Source organism: Brassica napus, chromosome A10 (genome assembly GCF_020379485.1).
Source record: "Brassica napus cultivar Da-Ae chromosome A10, Da-Ae, whole genome shotgun sequence".
Lineage (NCBI taxonomy): Eukaryota > Viridiplantae > Streptophyta > Magnoliopsida > Brassicales > Brassicaceae > Brassica > Brassica napus.
The window spans coordinates 17689842-17713002 of NC_063443.1; the positions used below are offsets into that span (position 1 = coordinate 17689842).

At 35.9% G+C, this 23161-nt stretch overlaps 4 protein-coding genes across 4 annotated transcripts; 3 read left to right on the forward strand and 1 right to left on the reverse strand.

Moving 5' to 3' along the window:
- The first annotated feature begins 2749 nt into the window (after positions 1 to 2749).
- Positions 2750 to 4586, forward strand: BNAA10G23470D (protein LNK4). The gene is made up of 6 exons (XM_013860304.3): positions 2750 to 2985; positions 3063 to 3408; positions 3541 to 3709; positions 3844 to 3951; positions 4044 to 4165; positions 4243 to 4586. Exons 2-6 carry the CDS (start codon positions 3065 to 3067, stop codon positions 4376 to 4378), a joined length of 879 nt encoding a protein of 292 aa, XP_013715758.1. The 5' UTR covers positions 2750 to 2985; positions 3063 to 3064; the 3' UTR covers positions 4379 to 4586.
- A 233-nt stretch (positions 4587 to 4819) lies between these two features.
- LOC106419502 (protein MIZU-KUSSEI 1-like) lies at positions 4820 to 6894 on the forward strand. Its single transcript, XM_048742524.1, has 2 exons — positions 4820 to 5438; positions 6336 to 6894. Exons 1-2 carry the CDS (start codon positions 4931 to 4933, stop codon positions 6581 to 6583), a joined length of 756 nt encoding a protein of 251 aa, XP_048598481.1. The 5' UTR covers positions 4820 to 4930; the 3' UTR covers positions 6584 to 6894.
- Positions 6895 to 8815: 1921 nt separating this feature from the next.
- Positions 8816 to 10404, reverse strand: LOC106419016 (cytosolic sulfotransferase 15-like). The gene has a single exon (XM_013859758.3). It carries the CDS (start codon positions 10209 to 10211, stop codon positions 9120 to 9122), a length of 1092 nt encoding a protein of 363 aa, XP_013715212.2. The 5' UTR covers positions 10212 to 10404; the 3' UTR covers positions 8816 to 9119.
- Positions 10405 to 11932: 1528 nt separating this feature from the next.
- On the forward strand, positions 11933 to 14349 carry LOC125579090. The gene is made up of 2 exons (XM_048742525.1): positions 11933 to 12199; positions 12487 to 14349. The coding sequence occupies exon 2, from the start codon at positions 12619 to 12621 to the stop codon at positions 14155 to 14157; it is 1539 nt and encodes a 512-aa protein (XP_048598482.1). The 5' UTR covers positions 11933 to 12199; positions 12487 to 12618; the 3' UTR covers positions 14158 to 14349.
- Positions 14350 to 23161: the final 8812 nt, after the last annotated feature.

The following is a 23161-nucleotide window of genomic DNA, read 5'->3' on the forward strand; positions in this document are numbered from 1 at the left end:
TTTAGAAATAAAATGGAAATAAAATATATCTTGCTGATTTGTCTAAGCTCTCATCTCCCCTTTTGAATCGTGTGATTCCACTCTGAAAATTCACTGATATCAAAAGATTAATAAATATACTTTTCATTACTGATTTAAGTAATATTTTTAGATCATATCGCTTATTATATGACCATGTTTTTTCTTGTTATATAGATGATGATAAAAAGTGTTTATTTCTATAATACTGTTCGTTTTTTTCAAAAATAAAAATAGTCATTGATGTAGGAGTTGTACTATGGAAGTTCCTAAAGCTCGGACACTCCTGGTGCTAAATCCTAAACCACACTTGGCTATTATCGATTACAAAACAACCAAAAGAAAAGTCCTAAAAGAGAACTTGTATTTAAGAAAATAACAAGAATATCGAAAAAGAGGGAAAGAGAGTATCTAGTCGTCTTGAATACTTGTAGCAAAAATATCTACTCTTCTTTACTATTTTCAGGCTTGTTGTTGGCCTCCCCAACATGATCAACTTTCATAGGACCAAGCTCCAGCATCAACGGGCTCACAGAAGGAACGAACACTTCATTGTAAAATGTGAATATATCAACATGATCTGGCCCAACTTCATGTTACATATAATCATTGAAACCTTTTCCCATATAATAAATGGATATATATATAAAGATATATCGCCAACATAACATACCCTGGAGTCCTGGACAAAGTCATAAAGTTCCACAAAACGTTGCTACGAACATGTTGTTTATAATGCAGTTGTTTTCGATAGTCGTATACAATTTCCCTGAACGTTAGACTTATATATGATGATTCATAAATATTGCAAGTGCAAAAGCCGGCATAAGCTATAAAAACAATTATTTGGGCTAAACAACTCGAGTAAAAAAAAAAGAGTTAAACCACCCTTAGCTATTCCGTAGAAGCAACAGAGACCGTTCTGGTCAATATGGAGATCGAAGAAAAGAGAAATTCGTTGCTCAAATATATTTTGAAAAAAACAATACACACTCTCCCTCTTTTGATGCGGCAGTTGTAGACATATAACAGATTCCAAATCAAAATTCTCTCAGGCTCCAATTTGTAACACTTTGAATCAGACGAATTGAAAACAATAAATGAACATATTTCCATTTGAGGAAATTGATAATATTTTTTTAAAGAAAATTCCATTTGCTTCTTATCAAAATTTAGAAAAATAATTTTTTCATTAATTCATTTAAACATGAGGAACAGAAAAAAAATTAGTGGAACCTCTATGTAATAAAATTGACAAGAAAAATTAACATGATTGGTATAAAATTAGAGGAACAAAGAATTTATCATCATTTATTTCTTAAAATACGGTTACTAATTTTCAAAAAGAAAAAATATTGGAATCTCAATGAACAAATCGATGACTACAACTACAAGTACTCTCAAGTCAAATCCACGAGTAAAGAAGAACCACCGAGAGTCTTGAATTAGAGAGATGAGAGACCTCCCTGTAAATCTAAAACTGTCTACTCCCATCACAGCAACCTAAGAAGATAAATGGCAAGTCGAGCGGGAAAAACAATCTGCAATAAACTTGCTGAATTTTACATAAGGGTAAGCGATATGTCTGAGCTAGTCCAGCTGATAAAGTCATCGTTATCATCTTTTGATAATTAGTATTCCTTCCGTTTCTAAAAGATGTATATTCTGAGAAAAAAAATTGTTTTAAAAAGAAATATTTTTTACTTTTATAATGTATAATTTTATGAAAAATTATAAGTTTCAAAAAAATTAATGGTATTTATTAAATTTTTATTAATTTGAAATTATGGAAAATTGTTATTCACAAAAAACAATGCATATTTAACTGAAAGTCATCGTAAACAACAAACAAATAACTAGCTAAGTGATATAATAACGTAGTTGTTATGAAAGTCATTTAAGTTAACATTATTGTTAACAAGAGATCCACCAAAAATAGTGTTTGGTAAGGAAAATAAAAACATTAATATTTCGTAAGAATATGAAAATGGCTATTTATATTTAAGTTTGTAGCATTGTATCAGGACATCATGTCAATTAGAATTAGCATAATATCGGAGAAAACAGGATTCAGTCTTGTCCATGCTTAAGGTTTTTGGGTTTATTTAGTCCAACCAAGCTCGACTAGCTGTAAAAACCACAAGTTATCAAAACTCTTTGTCAAATATTTCTATAAAATATAAGGGGTAAAATTCCGGTTAATGAAAGTCGTCTTAATTAGACAAAGTTTTTAACTTATATTTATCCACATTTAGTTTGTCAATATGATTTTCAAAGCGTATAAAACCTAAGTATCTCATCATTTTACAAAATTATTACACTAGCACATCGCTGTTGAGTGAGCTTACTCGTCTATACTATAACAATGAACAATCTTAAGAACTTTAATTTGCATTTCGATTTTTGCGAAATCAATAAAGTCTATTTTTGGAAAACTGCTAACATTGATGAGGATGAGAAGATAAAGGAGGAAACATTATCCACTTATGCCCTTCGACCCATAAACCCACCGGTCCCACTCCACCGCTCGACAGTCTGTGATGTGTCCTCACCTCCTATACCTACAGGCCACGTGTAAATACCGAATCGAGTAACGTGGCACGTGTCAGCGAAACTGTGAGCTAGCCACTGCCTAAATCTAGAGGGTATCTCCGTAATCACACCACAAACATGTGCAAGTTGGCCAATAGCTGGAAGATCTTTACTTTATTCAAATGCCGACATCACACAGAAAAAGATATGGCCAACACGTGGACCAATGAGAGAGTTGGTTTAGATGGAGGAGTAATCTGAGCCACAAATCTCGCCCGTGAATCCTCTGCCACTAAAATTAGTTAAAAACCCACTTCCGTCAACTTGCTCCTGTCTCTTTGTCTTCTCTCCTTCACTCACACACAAATCTGCAAAGACAGAACACAAACTCATAATCACAAAAGAAGGATACTTCTGATTCAGATCTGAACAAAGGTGAGTTTCTTGTTATGTTTCTGTGTGTGTCTTAAAAGGATTCAGATGTAAACAAAGGTATTTTTTTTTGTCAACAGTTATGGATTGTTATTCAAAGAGGAACGGTGAGGATCTAGTCGTGCCTAGCTATCAGGAGACATCGGATTCATACCAATCTTCTGATATGTGGGGTGGATGGAGCATGAACTCCCAGAAAGCTGCGGAGAAGTGCTTTGACTTCGATGTGATTAACAATGGATTCAGCGGAGGGTTATACAGTCAGATGGATATGGAGATGGAGATGGAGATGGGGACGAGTGGAGAAGTAAAACAAGAAGAAGAAGATGAGGAATCAAAGAGGTTCAAGTCTGCTGGTTGTTTCTATAACTCTACTTCGTCGCTTCATGACTTCGATGGGATCCAACAGATGGATGACATGTTCTTGTATGACCCCTCATCCCTCAGTGAAATTTATTTATGTATATAGAACACATAAAAGAGATTCAGACAAATAATTGTTGTTCGTCTTTTTTTTGTTTTTCTTTTTTTTTTCTTTGTTTCCGGTTCTGACTGAAGAAGTTCCATTTTGGAGGATGTTCCAGGGAATGGGAATCTCCATTGTTTCAAAGAGTCGGATAATAACAGCCCCGGCTCTTCCTCTGTTGCGTATCTTGACACTCTCGACGGCAGAGAAGTACCCATGTATCAATACAACTGGGAAGCTTGTAATGACATGCCTCTTATGGTAAAGCCATGTCTCTTTTTTTTTATATATATAAATAGCAATGTGAAAAATTAGCAGATAAGACAACCAAGTGATGTGTGATATTTGGTATAATAGCATGAGATGTTGATTTTGGAATATTATTTTGGTTTAAGGAGGGGGAGGAACCAATGAAAATCTCAGATCTGTGTGAGGAGAAGAACTTGGAAGAGCCATCCACAGAAGAAGTTGTGTTGCAGGATCTACAGAGGGCTAGTGAAAAGGTGACTGTAGTGATCTTGATCTTACCTGGTTTGAGATTTTTTCTGATATTTGATCAGTCTTGTAACATATTTTACAAAATCTTTAATTACAGTTGACTGATGTTACCCGCAAATGCTTCCGCGATACTTTCTACCGGCTTGCAAAAAACTCACAACTGAAGTGCGAATCAGGCAACATTAACACGGAGGAGTTTCTCCAGGATACAACCTTCAGGTATAGAGACTTCTTACTTCTTTAAAAAAAGATCTCTACATATGTGAAGTCTAATCACAATCATCTTTGATTTTCAGTGGGAACATAAACAAGAAGACCGAGTCTGAAACGAACTCAATAGACAGAGCCGTTGCCAACCTCACGTTCAACAATATGGAATCCAACATGAGGAATATACCTCCACCAAAGAGAGTTTCTTGTAATCAAGGGTAAGAGCAAGCTTCAAAACAAGAACAAAGATGTGTGTATATATATCTAAATATATAATATTATGTGTGTGTAAGTTGCTTTGGCTTTGACTTTCCAAGCTTCAGTTTTGATCTGTTCAAAATACACTCTGATCAAGCTTCGTTGACTTTGTTCCTGGATTTCGTTTTTCTTGATGTAACGTGTTGTTTACTGAATGAAACTCGCTTACACATCAGAGCTGTTGTTAACATAAGGTCAAAACAGATTCTTCAGAAAATTTTATTAATAAAAACATATGCAAGTGGGAAACAACTTATAACAGCAGCTTATAGAATTAGTCTTAAACCACCAAACATAAACATCAAATGGTGTCACCAAAACAACACTAGATTAATACATAATCTCCCCCGAGGCCCCGACCATAACTAAACCGGCGAAACTCAAAATGTAAATTTTTTTTTTTTTTCAAAATGTAATTGTTATATATCAAACGTGCCTTCCACAAGTTTCTAAAGGTTGCAATAAAAACATAAGTCTTCACTTTTAAAAACATACAAAACATATCTTCCTGTCAACATGGCGACACCACCGTTAACGCCGAGGATGCTGATTCCGACGACACTGCCACCTCTCGGAAGCCCACGGTCTAAGGAATCCACCGTACGGCCCGAGATCACGCTGGAGCAGCCCTCCGGCAAGACCAAATCAACCGGGTCCAAATCGAACAAGCTACTCCGCCGCGTCCGCTCAGTGTTCCGATCGCTTCCGATCATGTCACCGATGTGTAAATTCCCCGGGGGAGGAGGGACGCGCGTCCACGAGAACCACGTCCACCACGGAGGGACGCGCGTCACGGGAACGCTGTTCGGTTACCGCAAAACGCGGGTTAATATAGCGATCCAGGAGACCCCGCGCTCTCTCCCGATCCTCGTCCTGGAGCTGGCGATCCCGACGGCGAAGCTCCTCCAGGACCTCGGGGTGGGGCTGGTGAGGATCGCGCTCGAGTGCGAGAAGAGGCCGAGCGAGAGGACGACGAAGATTGTGGACGAGCCGATTTGGGCGTTGTACTGCAACGGGAAGAAGTGGGGGTACGGGCAATGTTTTTAAACCCGACCCGGACACTGAACCGGATGACTTACCGGGTTGCTGGGTCACTGGGTCGACTCCGGGTGAACCACGGATGAACCGCAAGTTAATAAATGAATTAATTTTATTATATAATAATATATCAGCTATGTAAATAAAAATATAAAAACTAAATTTAAATATTTTCTAATTTTTTTTAAAAACATAAAATAATAGTTTGGATATGTATATATTTTATACTTAAAAACATTTAAAAAATACTTAACTTTAGTTTTTATATTTTGATTTTCATTTGACATACAAAATATCAAAAAATAGTTTAGACTATTTAAAATTTTCTCTAACAAGGTAAGAGTTATGACATCTAAAAAAATCAAAACATAAAATTTATAAATATTTAAATGTTTAATGTGAATAATAAATTAAACTTCAAATACAAAATAAACGAAAAGTAAAAGATCATTGTAATAAATTGTTAATAACGGAAATAAACTAACACTAAATCACATCAACTAATTTTGGTTTTCTCTACCATGGTTCATTTCATTTTCTTTATGTCATGTGGCATAGTAAAGTTTTCATCAAAATCTAAAAATCACAGATATAAAACTGAAAAGAAAAAACCAACTTTTTTTGTCAGCACCTAACTTCTTAGTTGGAAACTTAGAATATAAAACATAATCTGAAAACATAATTAAAAACTAAAAAAAAGAAGTAAAAATTATTTATTGGTTGAACCCGTGATTCAACCGGCATCGGGTTCCGGGTTTTACTGGGTTTTTGCGGGTTTTTGCGGGTTTCTAAATATTGGGTTTTTTACAAAACCCAAACCGGATTTTTTCTGGGTCACCGGATTTACCGGTTCAACCGCGGGTCCGGGTCGGGTTTCAAAACACTGGGTACGGGGTTAAGAGGCAGCCGACGGAGGAGGATCTTGTGGTGATGCAGATGCTTCACGCGGTGTCGATGGGAGCTGGTGTGTTGCCGGTGAACAGCGGCGGAGGAGGAGGAGAAGGAGATTTGACTTATATGAGAGCACATTTTGAGAGAGTGATTGGGTCGAGAGACTCTGAGACTTATTACATGATGAACCCTGACGGGAACAGTGGTCCTGAGCTCAGTATCTTCTTCGTTCGGGTTTAAACGCCATCGTTTTAAGGGAAAGGAGAAAACAACCACACACGTGCAGGTGCATACGTGCGTGTCATTAATCGTTTTTTTTTTACTTATATGCTTTTTTATATTGTTATTGAATTTCTTACTAACTGGTGATGTAAAAACATGGATTTGACCACGTCTTCTGTGGCTGTGAGGGAAGAGATGAGCTTGTAGTTTTGGGTAACCATTAATCCATTATAGTGAGTGTGTTCAATCTAGTTTCGCATTTAGTTTTGTTTAAGATTTGATACTTTTTTTTCAATTCTTTTATTTATGAAATATATAATTTTAGTGAATGGAGTAACATTTAATTGTGATTTTGAACTTAAAATTGGAAAAAAATAATAATATGAAACGCGTGATTACAAGTTTACAATTTACATCAATTGACAACAATATGAAATTATTTTATTTCTATCAACATATATCATTGGTAGATATCTTTTTAGCTTATTATTCTCACGCACATGAAGAAATAGACATACATAGTTCATATATATAATTACATACATAGGAGTATGAATATATATTTATACACTTATTAATACATTCACTCATACTTAGACAGAAATGATAATCATAATGGAAAGTACAATGATATTTATTGAAACTAAGTATCGACAAACTAAATTGTGGATGTTGTTTCATTGTTTTATTCTTCCATTTGTAATAACAAAAGCATGACTTTAACTTTTGTTTTGTTTTTAGTACTGACTTCAAATCAAAGTCCTTCTCAAACACAAAAGTAGATATGTGAACACAAAAGTAGTCTCACTAGAACTTATTTATGTATTCTCATAACATGCAAATAAAAGTTCATGAGAACAAAGATGATGATACCAAATTAAACCACATAAATATGTTCTAGTGAGAAGATAAACATCAAAGCATCATATGATTAAACCAATCAAGATTGAAACTGAACAATAAGCTTATAAATGTTTTGGTTATGATTTGAAACTACTTATTTTTTTCTGGTTTAACATGATAATGGGAAAAACTGAACATGATTCAGCATCTTAAAGAGACCATATGTGTATAATCTAACGGAACTTACACAACGTATTACAATGAATTGGTAAATATTTGGTTGTAGACCTACCATCAATCAACTGCACCTCTAACTCCTCTGAAATGTCATATGAAAAACTTGCACAAATCACAAAAAGAGTTTCTAAGCAGTATATATATTTTTTTCACATGTTGAAAGGTGATAAATGGGGAAACTTTTCTGAAAGAAACATAGCAACTATTTCTATGTTCCATTATCCTCTGAAGTATACTAATGTCAAGAACGAACCCAATATTAGCAACTAATGGGGAAACTTTTCTGAAAGAAACATAGCAACTATTTAATATTTTGAAGTTATAATAAGTTGTAAATCGTGTTGAAAATTATTAATTTAAAATGTATAAATTAATTTTATAATAGATTAATGTATTAATAATATACATTAGTTTTAAAGGCTTACAAATCAATCTAAAACAATGTATAAATGAATAATAAATAACTTAAAAACCCTTTAATGACTTTTAGTGATAAAACCCCTCAACTATTTTTGAATCGTAAAAAAAACCCTCAACTAAGTTTTCAACATTATAAACCCTCAACTTATAAACCGTTAACATATGTCACCCTCCGTCACGGTTTTTTAAACGGAGGGTAACATATGTTAACGGAACTAAAGTTGAGGGTTTATTTCACAGGATTTTTAGTTGAGGGTTTTTTTTACGATTCATCTTTAGTTGAGGGGTTTAATTACTAAAAACCCTTATCTTAACAGACATGTAAAACATGGTCATATAACATGCAGATAAAAAGTTTATTCTTATCATTTCCTATTTTTGCTATTGATTCATTTTTACTTTGGTAATTACTCAAAATGAGTAATTGGTGATGTAAAAACATGAACATTTACTACATTTATGTGGCTGTGAGGGAAGAGATGATCTTGTAGTTTGGGTAAACCATTATATTGAGTGTGTTTAATCTAGTTTCGCAATTGGTTTTTGTTTAAAATTTTATAGTTTTTAAATTTTTATTTATTTTTTGAAATATACAATTTTAGTAAAAATGGCATTTAATTGTCATTTTAAAACTTTAAAATGGGAAAAGAAATGATAAAAATCGTGTGATTACAAAGTAACATTTTTACATCCACTGGCAACATATATATAATTGGTAGATGTTTAGTCATTTATTCCCTCGCACATGAATAAATAGTACATACATAGTTTATATATATAGAATACATACATAGAAGTATATGTATATATTTATACATATTTATCAATACATCCACTCAGTTGAAATAAAAACGAAAAAAAAAATATTATGGCAAGGACAATAATATTTATTGATATTAAAAAATCGACAAACTAAGTAGTGGACGTTGTTTCGTTGTTTTATTCTTCCATATGTAACAACAAAACAACTGCCCTTTAACTTTTGTTGTGTTTTTAGTACTGACTTCATATCAATGACACAAAAGTAGATACGTCATGAACACGTGGCCACATTTTAGTTGTACCTGAAAGTAAGACCAGAACCACCTAACTTGTCATCCATTAAGGCTGACAATCTTTCGGCCTGTGGTGGCGACAGATAGTTAATCCAATCACTCACTTCTCCTTTCCTGAACAAGTGCCTATTCTCAAAGTTCTTGATCGATTTGCTTGACTTGTTCACCTCCAGCTTCTTTAGATTCTCGAAGCTGCACAGATCCGAGATTGAATGCACAACACCTTTTTGTTCCTCTTCTTCCGTGAAAGGAACGCCTAAGAAACTTGCAAGCTTCTTCAAGTTGGACTCCATGTCTTGTTTCAGATCTTCGTAACGTAAGAACAAGACTTTCTCTGGTGTCCTCAAGCTCTCTTTCCAGTATCCCAACATGTGTTCCCAAAACGGTCCGAACCCGATCACCCCTCGGCAGTACAGGTCAAACCCTTCTTCTAACGAGACGGGACTCACTGCCTCCGACTTTATGTTGTTGATGTAATGCCACGAGGAGATGAATGTGTCGAACGGGTTTCGGCACAAGTACACCACCTTCACGCCTGGTTCCTCGATGGAGTCCTTGAGAGAACCGAAAGGGACGTGGGTTGCGAATGTTCTCGGACTGGCTAAACCGGAGAGATCAGGAACATCTCCGTTCGCGTAAAGCTTGTACTCGAAGAAAGGTACGAGGTCATGAGGGTTTGATGTGAGGAGTGGGTGGTCGGTGGTTGAAGAAACCGGATCAAACCGATCTCGGTTAAGTACAGTATAAGTTAAAGCTTTTAACCAAGTCGTACCGGATTTTGGTATGGTGGCCAGAACGACATCGTTTTGAAGGGACTTGAAATGTTTCTGGAAGGACAAGATAGCTTGAATCTCCTTGGATTGGCACCAAAACCCTTGGAACAGGTAAAGGTAACGAGTTCTCCAACCTCTCTCCTTGGGAAGAGACTCCAACATCTCTTGGAACTCGTAGCTTAGCACTTCTTCTTCTCCTTCTTGGCGCTTCGGCTCTCCGCTTCTGCCTTCTTCCTTGAGGAGCTCGAGCTTGTGACAAACGTTGAAATTTGGGTTGGCCATTATTGGAATGGTCTTGATGATGCTTGAGCTCGCCATTGTCTTTGTCTTATATATATATAGGAACAAGGTTTTTATTTTAATTATTTTGTTAGGAACTTTGGGGTTTGTTTGATATATTTTTCGTGAGTGAGTTACCTGTTTATATAATAACGCAAGTGCATGAGTTGTGTTGCGTAGAGAAGAGAGCAGCCTCTAATTTTCATCGTTCACGTGGGAAATAATTAAGCGGCGTGTGGGAATTTTAGTTTGGCCCACTCTATTTGTATAACTTTCTAATAAGAGTGCTATGTCATTGTCTGTATACTCCTTAGAGTTAGTGTAAGGTTTAGTTGCAGCTTTCTAATTTATTATTCTCGTTTGGTTTTGGTCCTAAAATTGTCGGCAGAAACAACTTCAGAAAATAAGTTCTGAAATTAACAGCTGAACAATTATTATCTATGTTTTTTTAATGAAGTTATTATCTATGTTTTAAAGTGTACTTATTCATAAGATATTTACTTTTTAAAATATAAATGTTGTAGAAATTTAATTTATTGGAAACTGTATAACTGTATTCTACAAATTTCTATAGAAAAATTCCATTGGATAGTTCTTTTTTGTTTATTTTCATAAAAATATCTTTTAAGTTGTAAAATGACCATTTTTTTATATTAAAAAGTAAATATATACGTATATTATAGGGTTAATAATTTAGACTTGTGGTTTAGAGTTAAAAGGTAAGATTTTGAAGGTGGGATTTCAATTTTTTTTTAAATAAAAAATATAGATTAAAATTTTCAAAATAAAAAGAAACTATTTTGATTATTTTTCTTTTTTAAGGGTTATTTTGATGACAAAAACTTAAAAAGAATTATTTGAGAGAATTGCCAATTTTTATATGTGGTAATTTGTTTGAAATTTATATATTTAATAATATTTTTTTAAATATATGTTTTGGTTGCTCAAAATAATATGTCTAATATTTATGCTTTTAAACACAACATCATATCTTTTTTTTAACTTTGGATATTATGTTATTACAGACTATGAGAAATATTATAGAAGATTCTACCACCGACAATTCTACTTGTTTTATGAGGATTTACGTCTGACTTACTGCATCAACTAAACCGTCATATGGGATTCACGCTTGACAATACTTCTTGTGCCATGCTACATATCTTTTGTAAACATTTTTCTCCATTAATTTGCATAATTCTGCATTTTCTGAAGATTAAAACCAAAACTTTATTGTGAAAAACATTAATGTACCCTTAATCAAACCAATGAACTATCGTATCTTTTGAAACAGGACAATATGATCATGTTTTCTTAAGATCACCAAGACAGTCACTTTCTATAAAGTGGATTAGCAATAATCGTTTTCAATAATGGAAAATAGGTTCTCATTTTATATCAATAAACAGTCATATGAGATTCACGTTTGACAGTATTTCTTGCATCATACTACATATATTTTGTAAATTTTTTTCTCCATTAATTTGCATAATTCTGCATTTTCTGAAGATTAAAACCAAAACTTTATGGTGAGAAACATTAATGTACTATTAATCTAACCAATGGACTTCCATGTCATCGTATCTTTTGAAACAGGACAATATGATCATGTTTTCTTAAGATCACCAAGACAGTCACTTTCTATAAAGTGGATTAGCAATAATCGTTTTCATTTTTCAATCATGGAAAATAGGTTCTCATTTTATATCAATAACTTGACTTTTCAACTTTAATGATATTGAATGGAACAGAAAATGATAACCTAGCTCTGACGGCGATGAAACGGGAGATCTAGGGTTCAATGTTTTCGCGACGATGGGAACCGGGGATTGGTACCGGAGATTGGATCGGTCCGTTCAGGAAAGATCAGGGTTGTGCGACGGCGTATCAGGGCTGCATCTCGGGCCGATGGGGATTCGATTTTGGTATTAGAAAGGGGATGGGCGGAATTTTAAGGAAAATAAAGATTGGGATCGAAGGGCGACGGATTTCGGCTATCACTACAACAGATTGCTCAATCAATACAGGTTGTATAATGGATTGCGATCCTTTAGTCTTTTGCTTTTATTTAATTGGGAGTGATCTCAATTATATACGGAGGATATGGGGTTTACGGTTTTTGGAGAAAGTAAGATTGGCAGATTTCAATTTTCAGGGATACGAGATCGTGGGAGTTTATTGTAGGATGGTGAATATGGAAAATTGGGCACTATATAATAAGATGGAAGTCACCTTTCGTTGGAATATCATTCTTATCTCATCTTATTATAGTAAAGTTCTAAAGGGCTCTCTTTGTGGTGTTTTAATGGCGCAGAGTAATTTGTTGAGTAATGGTGAGGAGCAGAGGAACGGGGACGGCAAGCGGAAGAGGTTGAAGATTTCAGTGGCGCATTTCGACAACTCTGCGCTTATCAGAACCTATTCCAAAACTCTGATTGGACGGTGCATGAATCCCGTGGAACAAGAGATGAAGGCTTTGTTTACAAATCTCCCGAAGATTTGGAAATTGGAAGAAAGGGTTACGGGTAGTGACTTGGGCTTTGGCAAGTTTCAGTTTGACTTCATGACGGAAGAGGAGCTTGACGCTGTGTTGAGGCAGCAACCATATCACTTCGACTACTGGATGCTGGCATTGGCGAAGTGGCAACCAAAGCAACTCAAGGATTTCCCTTCGGAGATCCCGTTTTGGATCAGAGTTTTTGGTCTTCCCCTTGAATTTAGGACCGCTCCTACTCTGGAGAGTATTGGTGGTGCTTTGGGGAGAGTGGTGGATGTAGATGTGGTTCAAAACCGAGTTCAAGTTATAATTGACGCTTTCAAAGAACTATGCTTTGAAACGTCGATAGATTTCAAAGGAGGAGAATTCTACGAGGAAGAGGAGGTGGCGGTATCTCTCCGTTACGAGAAGCTCTTCGGTTATTGCAAGGGATGCGGGAGTCTTTGTCACAAGGAGGAGATATGCCCTCTTGATGAGAAGAACACGAAGGCGGAACCAGAGAGAAGGAGGGAGCATAGAGAAGGTAATGGGGGATGGACTGATGGCGTGAAACATGAAGAGCGAGCTCGGAGCTATAAGGGTGTGGTCATTAACGGCAATACGGCCCAACAGAACAGAGAAAGAGATTGTAAGGAGTATTATGGAAAGGGCAAGGGAAAGATGGGGGAGGCACCTGATTCTAAGTGGGTGAAGGTACCTGAGCGGGGTAATAGGAGATCTTATAACCACCACGGCAACTACAGAGGTAATGGGGAAGGTTCACGGGTTAAATCTACATACCGTGAGGCTGTTCCAGTTGTGGGCTCTGGTACTCAAGGGGTGTCGACTAAGACATATCCACTGCAACGAAGAGAAGATCAGGGGCAGCATCAGGATGTACATCCGGCACGTGAAGAAGGGGAGATCACGATGAATGAAGATGCTGATGCCACATTGCCGTCTGCAGAATTTCAAATGGAACTTGCTAAAACCCAGGCGGAAGGATCGGAGGTGGTCGTGGAGGCTATGGAGGAGGAGAAGAATTTACTTGCAGTGCAAGGATTGATGGAGAAACATGATGAGCCTTTTGACGATATTGAGATGGAAATTGAGGCTATTAATGCGGCGATGATGGCGAGTGGTGTTGATTTGGAGGCAGAGGAAGAGTTTCAAACTCTCTCAGAAGAGGAGTTTGAGCAAGATTCTGAGGCTCAGATAGAGAAAGTTCTTCTTCAGAATGCCGAAGAACCGGTGGCTGGTGATGCGCACATCAATAAGGAGCTGGGGACAGGGGAGGTGGCGACGAGACAGGGTCACCGTAAGAGGTTATTTAAACCTAATAACAGCACTGCAGGCAGTACTAAAATGAGAATGGCGTCTGCGCTTCTTTCACCAAGGAAGAAAACTGCAGCAGCAGCAGCTAAGGTCGGGACTCGTCATGGAGACAATACCAAACCACCGGAGAGCAAGGGACCTTCAATCCCGAAGCCGGTTAACTTAAAGTTCTAAGGTTTATGGATCAAATCTCATTTACAATGAGAGTACGAATAAAGGATTGGGTTTATGGGGGTGAAGCTTTCATTTTATCATTAAAGTTAATTTTCTTTGAAGTTTTATTTGGTTTCATGGGTTTGGGGGTAGTATTCATTGCTCTGTTTCTCTTGGTTCTTATTGAGTATTGGAATAAGAGTGGTTTATTGAGTTCCTGGTATTCTATTCAAAAATACGTGTTGATGATTTCTGGCAAAAGGGTTTTGTGGAGGAGGATTTGGAATTGTGGATATCATGAGTTTTATTTTGCTCATTCCCTTCTTATTGTACTAAAGTCTTTTGAAGACAGGAACTTTGATATATATGTTTGTAGATTATTTTATGGGAACAGAGGTTGGTGGATTAACGGAGGATGGTGGATTAACGGTCTAATCTTGAATCGGTGGTTAGGTTTATTTATATGTTTACATAGGCAGGGTTTAGTAAACATGATTTTCTTTTGGTGGGAGCTAGTGAGTATACAAAGCTTGTGGGTTCAAGATGTAATCAGGAGTGTTGAAAACGCTTTACGTCCTCGGTGGTGCGGAGTTATCTGTGGGGTATTAGTTTATTTGGTAGTTGAAATCAAAGGCCACGTACATTTAGGAAATCACTATAATGCATTTGATTATGTACGTATTATGCATGTTACTATTTCTTTGGTACATGTAATTTGGTCTACGTGGAACAATTGGAAACTTGAAAGTGGAGTGGTTTCAAATTTTATTCGTCTGAAGGCGATTTGGAATGTGAGGATGCGAGGTTTTATTATTTCTTTACACGAAATAATTAAATGTATGTTTTTAATATATATCACCTCAATATATCAATTAGCAGGAATAATTATGAATGTCTTATTTCTGAGCTTGAGGATTAAGTTGTCAAGTATTGTATTTGAGCGACTGTACGGATGTAGCGTGGAATGCAAGTATCAGCATAAGGGGTCCAGATGGTTTGTTTGGGCGTCGGTAGGGATGGGTGCTTGGTACTGTTTTATTGGGATTATAAAATGGATGGGTATCTTTAAACCCAAATTTTGGGCTCGAGAGAGCAATACAAGATATTATTATATATATGAAAATTTTAAGCTGGAATTGTAGAGGACTTGGGAGTCATTGGACCATAAGTTATCTTCGGGAGACATGGCATAAACACAAACCGGATTTTTTATTTTTATCTGAAACGAAACAGGAGTTCGAGTTTGTACAAGGGTTTCAATCACACTTTGGATATGATAGTGTGATTACTGTGGATCCTAATGGGAGGAGCGGTGGTTTAGCTCTTTTTTATTATAATGAGTATCAGGTGAAGATTTTATATTCTAGCAATAGAATGATAGATATTGAGGCGGTGGTTAAAGGAAAACAAGTCTTTCTTACTTTTGTTTATGGGGATCCGGTGCCAAAACTAAGAGAACAAGTATGGGAGAGACTAACCCGATTTGGTTTGGCAAGATCAGAACCTTGGTTTATTATTGGGGATCTAAATGAAATTACTGGGAATCATGAAAAGGATGGGGGTTCTCTTCGTTGTGCTACTTCATTTATCCCGTTCAATAATATGATAAGGAATAGTGGTTTACTAGAATTTCCGGCTCGAGGAAATACAATGTCTTGGCAAGGAAGAAGGGGCAAAGGGAAAGGAGCAGTGACGATCAGATGTCGTTTGGATCGAGCTTTGGCAAATGAGGAATGGCATACGCTTTTCCCATGTTCTTATACAGAGTATCTAAAGATGGTGGGATCTGACCATCGCCCAGTGTTGGCTTTCTTAGAGGATAAATTTATAAAGAAAAGAAGGGGGCAATTTAGATTTGACAAAAGATGGATTGGCCAAGAGGGTCTTATGGAGTCGATTGTAACAGGCTGGACGGGGAGTCAGGAAGGACAACTAGGAGATCTTGTTACCAAAATTACTAATTGTCGCCATGAAATATCTACTTGGCGTAAAGATAATCAACCATATGGAAAAGATAAAATACAGAAGCTTCAACAGGCACTTGAAGACGTGCAAATGGATAATAATCGGTCTCAAGAGGAGATTATTGAGGTTTCTAGGAAATTGCAGGAGGCTTATAAGGATGAGGAGGAATATTGGCACCAGAAAAGCAGGAATATGTGGTACTCATCTGGAGATCTAAATACTAAATTTTATCATGCTTTGACGAAGCAGCGTAGGGTTCGTAACAAAATAGTGGGTCTTCATGATGAAACAGGTAACTGGATAACAGATGAGAAAGGGGTTGAGAAGGTGGCGGTTGATTACTTTGAGAGTCTGTTTACGACCACGGATCCAACGGAATTTGATAGTTTTTTGGAGGAGATAGTACCATCTATTTCTCCCCGAATGAATCAAAATTTGCTGCGAATGGCAACGGAGGAAGAGGTCCGACAAGCTTTATTTATGATGCATCCAGAGAAAGCGCCAGGACCGGACGGGATGACAGCTCTTTTTTTTCAGCACTCATGGCATATAATTAAGAGGGATGTGGTTGAGCTGGTGAACAATTTTCTTCTCACAGGAAATATGGATCAACGTTTAAATATGACTAATATTTGTATGATTCCGAAAGTAGAGAGACCCACAAGGATGACGGAATTACGGCCGATAAGCCTTTGTAATGTTGGTTATAAGATTATCTCGAAGGTTTTATGTCAACGATTGAAAATTTGCCTACCAAGACTGATTTCGGAGACACAATCGGCATTTGTGGCGGGTAGGTTAATATCGGATAATATACTTATCGCGCAGGAAATGTTTCATGGACTGAGGACAAATAAGTCATGTCAGAACAAATTTATGGCAATCAAAACGGATATGAGTAAGGCATATGATAGGATTGAGTGGAAATTCATTGTGGCACTTTTACACAGAATGGGATTTGATCCTCGATGGGTTAATTTGATGCTGGAATGTATCTCTTCGGTCCAATATAGGGTACTTATCAATGGGCAGCCACAGGGACTTATTATTCCTCAACGAGGTCTACGGCAGGGGGATCCTCTGTCTCCGTATTTATTCATTATGTGCACTGAGGCATTAATAGCGAATATTAAGAGGGCAGAGAGAGAGAAACAACTTACTGGTTTAAAGGTGGCGCGAGCGTGTCCAGCAATCTCTCATTTGCTATTTGCAGATGATAGTCTATTCTTTTGTAAGGCAAACAAGGAGGAGTGTCAAACTATTCTTAGGATTTTACAGGAATATGAGGCTGTCTCAGGGCAACAAATTAATTTCCAGAAGTCCTCAATTCAATTTGGGCATAAGATTGAAGAATCAATTCGTCAAGAGTTGAGAGATATTCTGGGAATCCAAAACATAGGAGGCATGGGATCCTATTTGGGGTTGCCAGAAAGTCTTGGAGGGTCTAAGGTACAGGTTTTTGGTTTTGTTCAGGAACGTTTGAATAATAGGGTTAATGGATGGACATTCCGATTTTTTACTAAAGGAGGAAAAGAGGTAATTATTAAATCGGTGGTGACGGCTTTGCCCAATCATGTTATGTCTGTTTATCGGTTACCGAAGACTACAGTTCAAAAATTAACAAGCGCAGTTGCTCGGTTTTGGTGGAGCCCAGGAGGAAGTTCTAAAGGTATGCATTGGAAATCATGGGATAAATTATGTGAAACCAAAGATAACGGTGGGTTAGGTTTCAAGGATCTTATGGATTTTAATACGGCAATGCTTGGAAAGCAACTATGGAGACTGATGGAAAAACCAAATACTCTATTCTCAAGAGTCTTCAAAGGACGGTATTACAGGAATGCTTCACCCCTGGAACCGATTCGTTCTTCTTCTCCGTCATATGGCTGGAGGAGTATCATTTCTGCTAGATCTCTGGTTTGTAAAGGACTAATTAAACGGGTGGGAACAGGTTCGTCTATCTCTGTATGGAATGATCCTTGGATCCCAGCCACTCGCCCGAGACCAGCAACCAAAAATTTCCCCAACTTTTATCCGGACCTTACAGTGGATTCCCTCATAAATTCGGAATCTCGCTCATGGAATTTACAGGTAATTAGGACTCTTGTGGATCCTGCGGATGCGAAAATAATTGAAAGTATTCCTTTAAGTAGGAATCAGTTTGAGGATAGGAATGGATGGCATTTTACTAAAACTGGAAAATATTCAGTCCAATCAGGCTATCAAGTGGAACGGATTTATCCGGATAAGGAAAAACCACCAGTTTTTTATGGCCCTACAGTGGATATACTTAAAGCTTTCTGTTGGAAAGTTCGGTGTCCCCCAAAAATAAGGCATTTTTTATGGCAACTTCTCTCAGGATGTATATCGGTAATGAAAAACCTCAAGGCAAGAGGGATAAATGGAGATACATTTTGTGCTCGATGCGGAGAGCCTGAAGAATCAATTAACCATGTATTTTTTGAATGTCCACCGGCACGCCAAGTGTGGGCATTATCCAAGATTCCGTCAGCTCCGAATTTTTTTCCTACTTCTTCATTGTTTGCTAATATGGATCATCTATTTTGGAGAGTCCGGCCAAAGATGGATGATCATCAGTTTGCATGGATTCTATGGTATATTTGGAAAGCTCGAAATAACAAAGTTTTCAGTAATTTGGATATGGATCCGAGGGATACTCTTCAATTAGCTGAAATAGAATCATCACTTTGGGCAGAAGCACAGGTGGGAAATGACCCAACGAGAGGGCTTTCGGTACCGATCAATGTTCCCCTAGTGACACAAGGTCGATGGTGTTTTATGGATGGTTCATGGAAGGATAAGGATACGTTCTCAGGACAAGGCTGGTATAGTACTTTACCAGGGTTTGATGGGCTGCTAGGGGCAAGGAATGTAAGGGCATGTCTTTCACCCCTTCATTCGGAGATAGAGGCGTTGATTTGGGCAATGGAATGTATGAAGAATTTAAGACAGTTTCAGGTAACGTTTGCAACGGATTGTTCTCAATTGGTGAAGATGGTTTCGGAACCAGAAGAATGGCCAGCATTCGAAAGCTATTTGGAGGACATAAAGCTTCTCAAAGGAAGTTTCCTCAACTCTGATATAGTTCATGTACCTCGGACAGCGAATCTTCGGGCAGATAGTCTAGCACGCAGTGCTAGGAAACAATCGTCCTTTGTCGTTCACATGGATGCGGAGTTACCGATTTGGTTTACAGAGTCATCATGAGTCTGTAAATTCTTTGCTGTCAAAAAAAAAAAAAAAAAAAAAAAAAATGATATTGAATGGAACAAATTAGCAGCCACAAAAATGAAATGGAATAAAATATCAAGCGATAAGGGCCAGTAGAACATTGATTGAAAATGAAGTAACGTTTTTTTAATAACACGCATTTACTATGCTTGACTATATTCATATGCTATCTCATGGTGTATGTATGATATTAATGTACCAAATTGGCATTTGGACTCCCTTTTCCCCTTAATTACAGCAACCCTTTAGACTCTACTCCCAATTCATCAAACAATGAAAGTTTGGTGTACTTGCTGAATTTTAAATTTTGTGATCGACTTGATTTTTAGCACTATATTCACATTCAATTCTTGTTTTTGTTGCATTTATGATATTTTACGGGTGCTCAACTTCTTGTTTTTCTTTCTAGGTTGGTTTCAGTCTATACATTTTCCATCCAAATTCTCACTCTTCTTTTCATCCTTTGTAGGGCTAGTAAGCTTTTGTTATTTCCAGTGTATACAATTCTGTAAGAATCCGTGTTCAAGACATATCATGCTTTGCCATCAAGTTTTTAGACACTCGACACTGGTAATCGTCGACCCAAGAGATAACATTACATGACTGTCATGGGTCCATTTCTAGCTTTCAGAGAAGAAATTAGCTACAAATTAAATTAATATGTGTAACAAGTAATAACCCAGTTGAGGGACTACACTTACTTTGATTAGTATTACTCTGGTTACTAACGTAGATATGCATCACTCGGCTGCATCACGCTTAATTAAGATGTCGATTGAGTTTTCCAAATTTGTAGTATTATTTATTAACGATGTATGCATCACCCTCAACATGTCGACTGGATTTTCCTAATTTGGACTGAGATAAGGACGGCGGCGAACTACAATTATAGCTACATTACAAATAACAATGGCTACGTTGTGGATCTTTTGTTAAAAGCGAAAGCACTTATTAACAGTGTATATCTTACATTATATGATTTTCAAGATTTGTCTAAAGCGATGAATATATTACATGCTTTATAACGATCGACATGGGCACTTGATTTAATTTTGTATTTTTCCTTTCAACTTGAGATCCTTGTTTATTTGTGGGCTATCGACATATAAGAAAGATCTTTTCGACCCCAAAAAGATTTATTAGGAGTTTCTCATTTTCAGGTGTTTTGGTTTACATTCATTGAGAGATTATAAAAATAAAATAAATTAGAAAGATGGATATAAAAAATTTAATTAGTTTCAAGCTAAAATACTTTTTTTAATCATTTATCATATTTTTAAAAGTACCAAATTAATCATTTATCTACTAAAAATGTAATTAAAATTTAATCACATGTTTTTAATTATTTACTTATTATACATTTTAATGAAATTTTTGATACATTTCTAAAAGGGAAACAAACGTTTTCATATTGAAGTTTTTAGAAAATGAGGAACAGACTAGAATTTTGATATAAATCTAGGTTATAATTAAGAGTTTGTCTCTAATCCTAAATACATTTTCAGACCATAAACTTGACCAAACTGCTATCATTTTTTTTTTGACTAAAGGTTTTGCTATGAAAATTTTCATTTGTAAAAGAAAAAAAAAGATTAAGGTGATACGATTGGCAATACCAAATTTTGGGTTCACATTAGTTTGGATATCAATCTTAGTTATTTGTTAAACCAGCATATACGTCAAGCATTATCTCTTTTGAATATTTTTCTTTCTTTTGACAACCGGTGACAAATCTACTTGGGAAGATGGGGTGTCACATGATACCCCTTAAACGTGAATAAATACTATTTGTATGGCAAAACTTTGAGTAATAACTAGGTCTATTGGTAGAGATACTCATGTGCACCTCTAAACCCAGCTTCAAATCCTTCTAATGACATCTTTAAAAAATTCCCTTCTTAAATTAGTAGTTTGATTCTTGTTTTATATTTTCAAGTTGAATACTACTAAAGACGAATCATATTCTCTTGAAGCACACTAGCAGTTCCGTATTGTTGAACCACTCCATACCCACGTGGTACCACGCTCATTTCCACGTGGACTAACATGTGACAATAATATCTAGGGTATTCAAGAGTCATTGTCATAAGAAAGTCGTTTAAAGATTACTACAATATGGCATTGGTAAGAAAACATTACTCAAACAAAATAATTGGATCGAAATTATACAAAAAAAAAACTAGTTACCGAAAGCCAAAATTTTATCAAACTAGTATTGTACTTGATTTGAAATTTAATATATGTTCAAATATATTTTGTTGCCTTACCTATTCTTTTGTGGATCATGTTTTAATTGGTTGGGCTTGGTGTATCGGTTTAGATTCCGATGTATCACTGCCTTATGTGTTCAATTTCCCTCCTACGCAAATTTAAAGGTATTTTTAACCGGACCTTGTGGTTCAGTGACGATTAATTTGAAGATGAAGTCCAACACAGTGAAGTCATCTGGATTCGAGTCTCATCTATTGAATAATTAAAATTTCGGCATCGCTAAAAACAGAAAATCGGGATGTGGCCGATAACGTAGACTGCTAACATATGGCTAGTTTGGACCCAAGATACATCTATATAATTCAAAAATAAAAAGACATTTATATATAGAACATTTTATATATCGACATGCCGTTAAAGGCACATAACCTGTATTAGATGCGTTGATGCACTAAGTGAAATGGAGCCTACATTGCTTTCTAAGAGTATATCTTATGCTTTTTGTATTGTATAGGTCGACAATTATAGACAAGAAAATGTGTGACATACGACCTACTTTAATGGAGAAGGATATATATCTCTTTCATTACGACTCTAAACCACATCCGTGAACCGTGACAATGATTTTTCCCCTCGTGTTTATCGAGTAAAGATCATGATGGGTCAAAATTCAAACTAATATTGTTACTTGGAATATTTGGTAAATAAGTCACGTGGGATATATAATAGCATAAGTTTTGAAGATTGGTCACCGGAGATAATCAGTTGAAAGAGTGCTTTTAAGTGTATCCTTCTTATGTTGAAGATTGTGAATTGTTGGTTGCAACATGAAGAAGACTTAAAACTCTTCTTTGGTTTTGAACACAAAAGGAGATGAAAGACTCTGAAACATATAGCGGGTTCAAAACCTTAGTAGAGATTAATTTTAATTCTACACCCTGCGCGGGTGTATATTTTGAAAAATATGTTGATATTTGTTTTTCATGTAATTATTAGGATTTGGAAAAATGAATCCGAGGAACATAACCGATACCGATCCAAAGATATAGTACCAAACCCAAACATAAATTGATTAAATATTCTAATTATTCAAAATTTTGTTATTTAGAGAACCGAATCTGATCCGAACCGAAGTATTTGGATATCCGAATTTATCTAAAAATAGATTTATATACTTATATATATTAATTATTTTTAGATTTAAAGTATATAAAACATCAAAAATGATACTTTTAAATTGGTTTAAATACTTGAAAATATATATAGATAGTCAAAAGTAAATATCTGAAATAGTTAAAGTATACTCAAATCACCAAAAATACTTAAAATAATTATTGATTTCGTATCCAAAATTTTAAATCAAGCCAATTGATATGTTAAGCTTAAGTATTATGACATATGTTATTCAAATTTATACGTAATATATTATTTTATTTATACATTTTGAGAAATTTAAAATATATAATGATTTAAGACTTTAAAAATAATTTAAATTAGTTATCTAAACCCAAACCAAACCCCCAAAGATCCAAATCGAACTCAAACCAAAATTTAGAAACATTCTAATAAGGCTGAAATCTTTGACCCCGAAAACCCA

Bases quoted from the DNA above. Each gene is read 5' to 3' on its own strand.
- LOC106419016 (XM_013859758.3), bottom strand. From the start codon at position 10,211: ATGGCGAGCTCAAGCATCATCAAGACCATTCCAATAATGGCCAACCCA.
- BNAA10G23470D (XM_013860304.3), top strand. From the start codon at position 3,065: ATGGATTGTTATTCAAAGAGGAACGGTGAGGATCTAGTCGTGCCTAGC. The intron at 3,710-3,843 runs GTAAAGCCATGT...TTTTGGTTTAAG, and splicing joins GTAATGACATGCCTCTTATG to GAGGGGGAGGAACCAATGAA. The intron at 3,952-4,043 runs GTGACTGTAGTG...CTTTAATTACAG, and splicing joins TACAGAGGGCTAGTGAAAAG to TTGACTGATGTTACCCGCAA.
- LOC106419502 (XM_048742524.1), top strand. From the start codon at position 4,931: ATGGCGACACCACCGTTAACGCCGAGGATGCTGATTCCGACGACACTG. The intron at 5,439-6,335 runs GGGGGTACGGGC...GGTTTCAAAACA, and splicing joins GTACTGCAACGGGAAGAAGT to CTGGGTACGGGGTTAAGAGG.
- LOC125579090 (XM_048742525.1), top strand. From the start codon at position 12,619: ATGAATCCCGTGGAACAAGAGATGAAGGCTTTGTTTACAAATCTCCCG.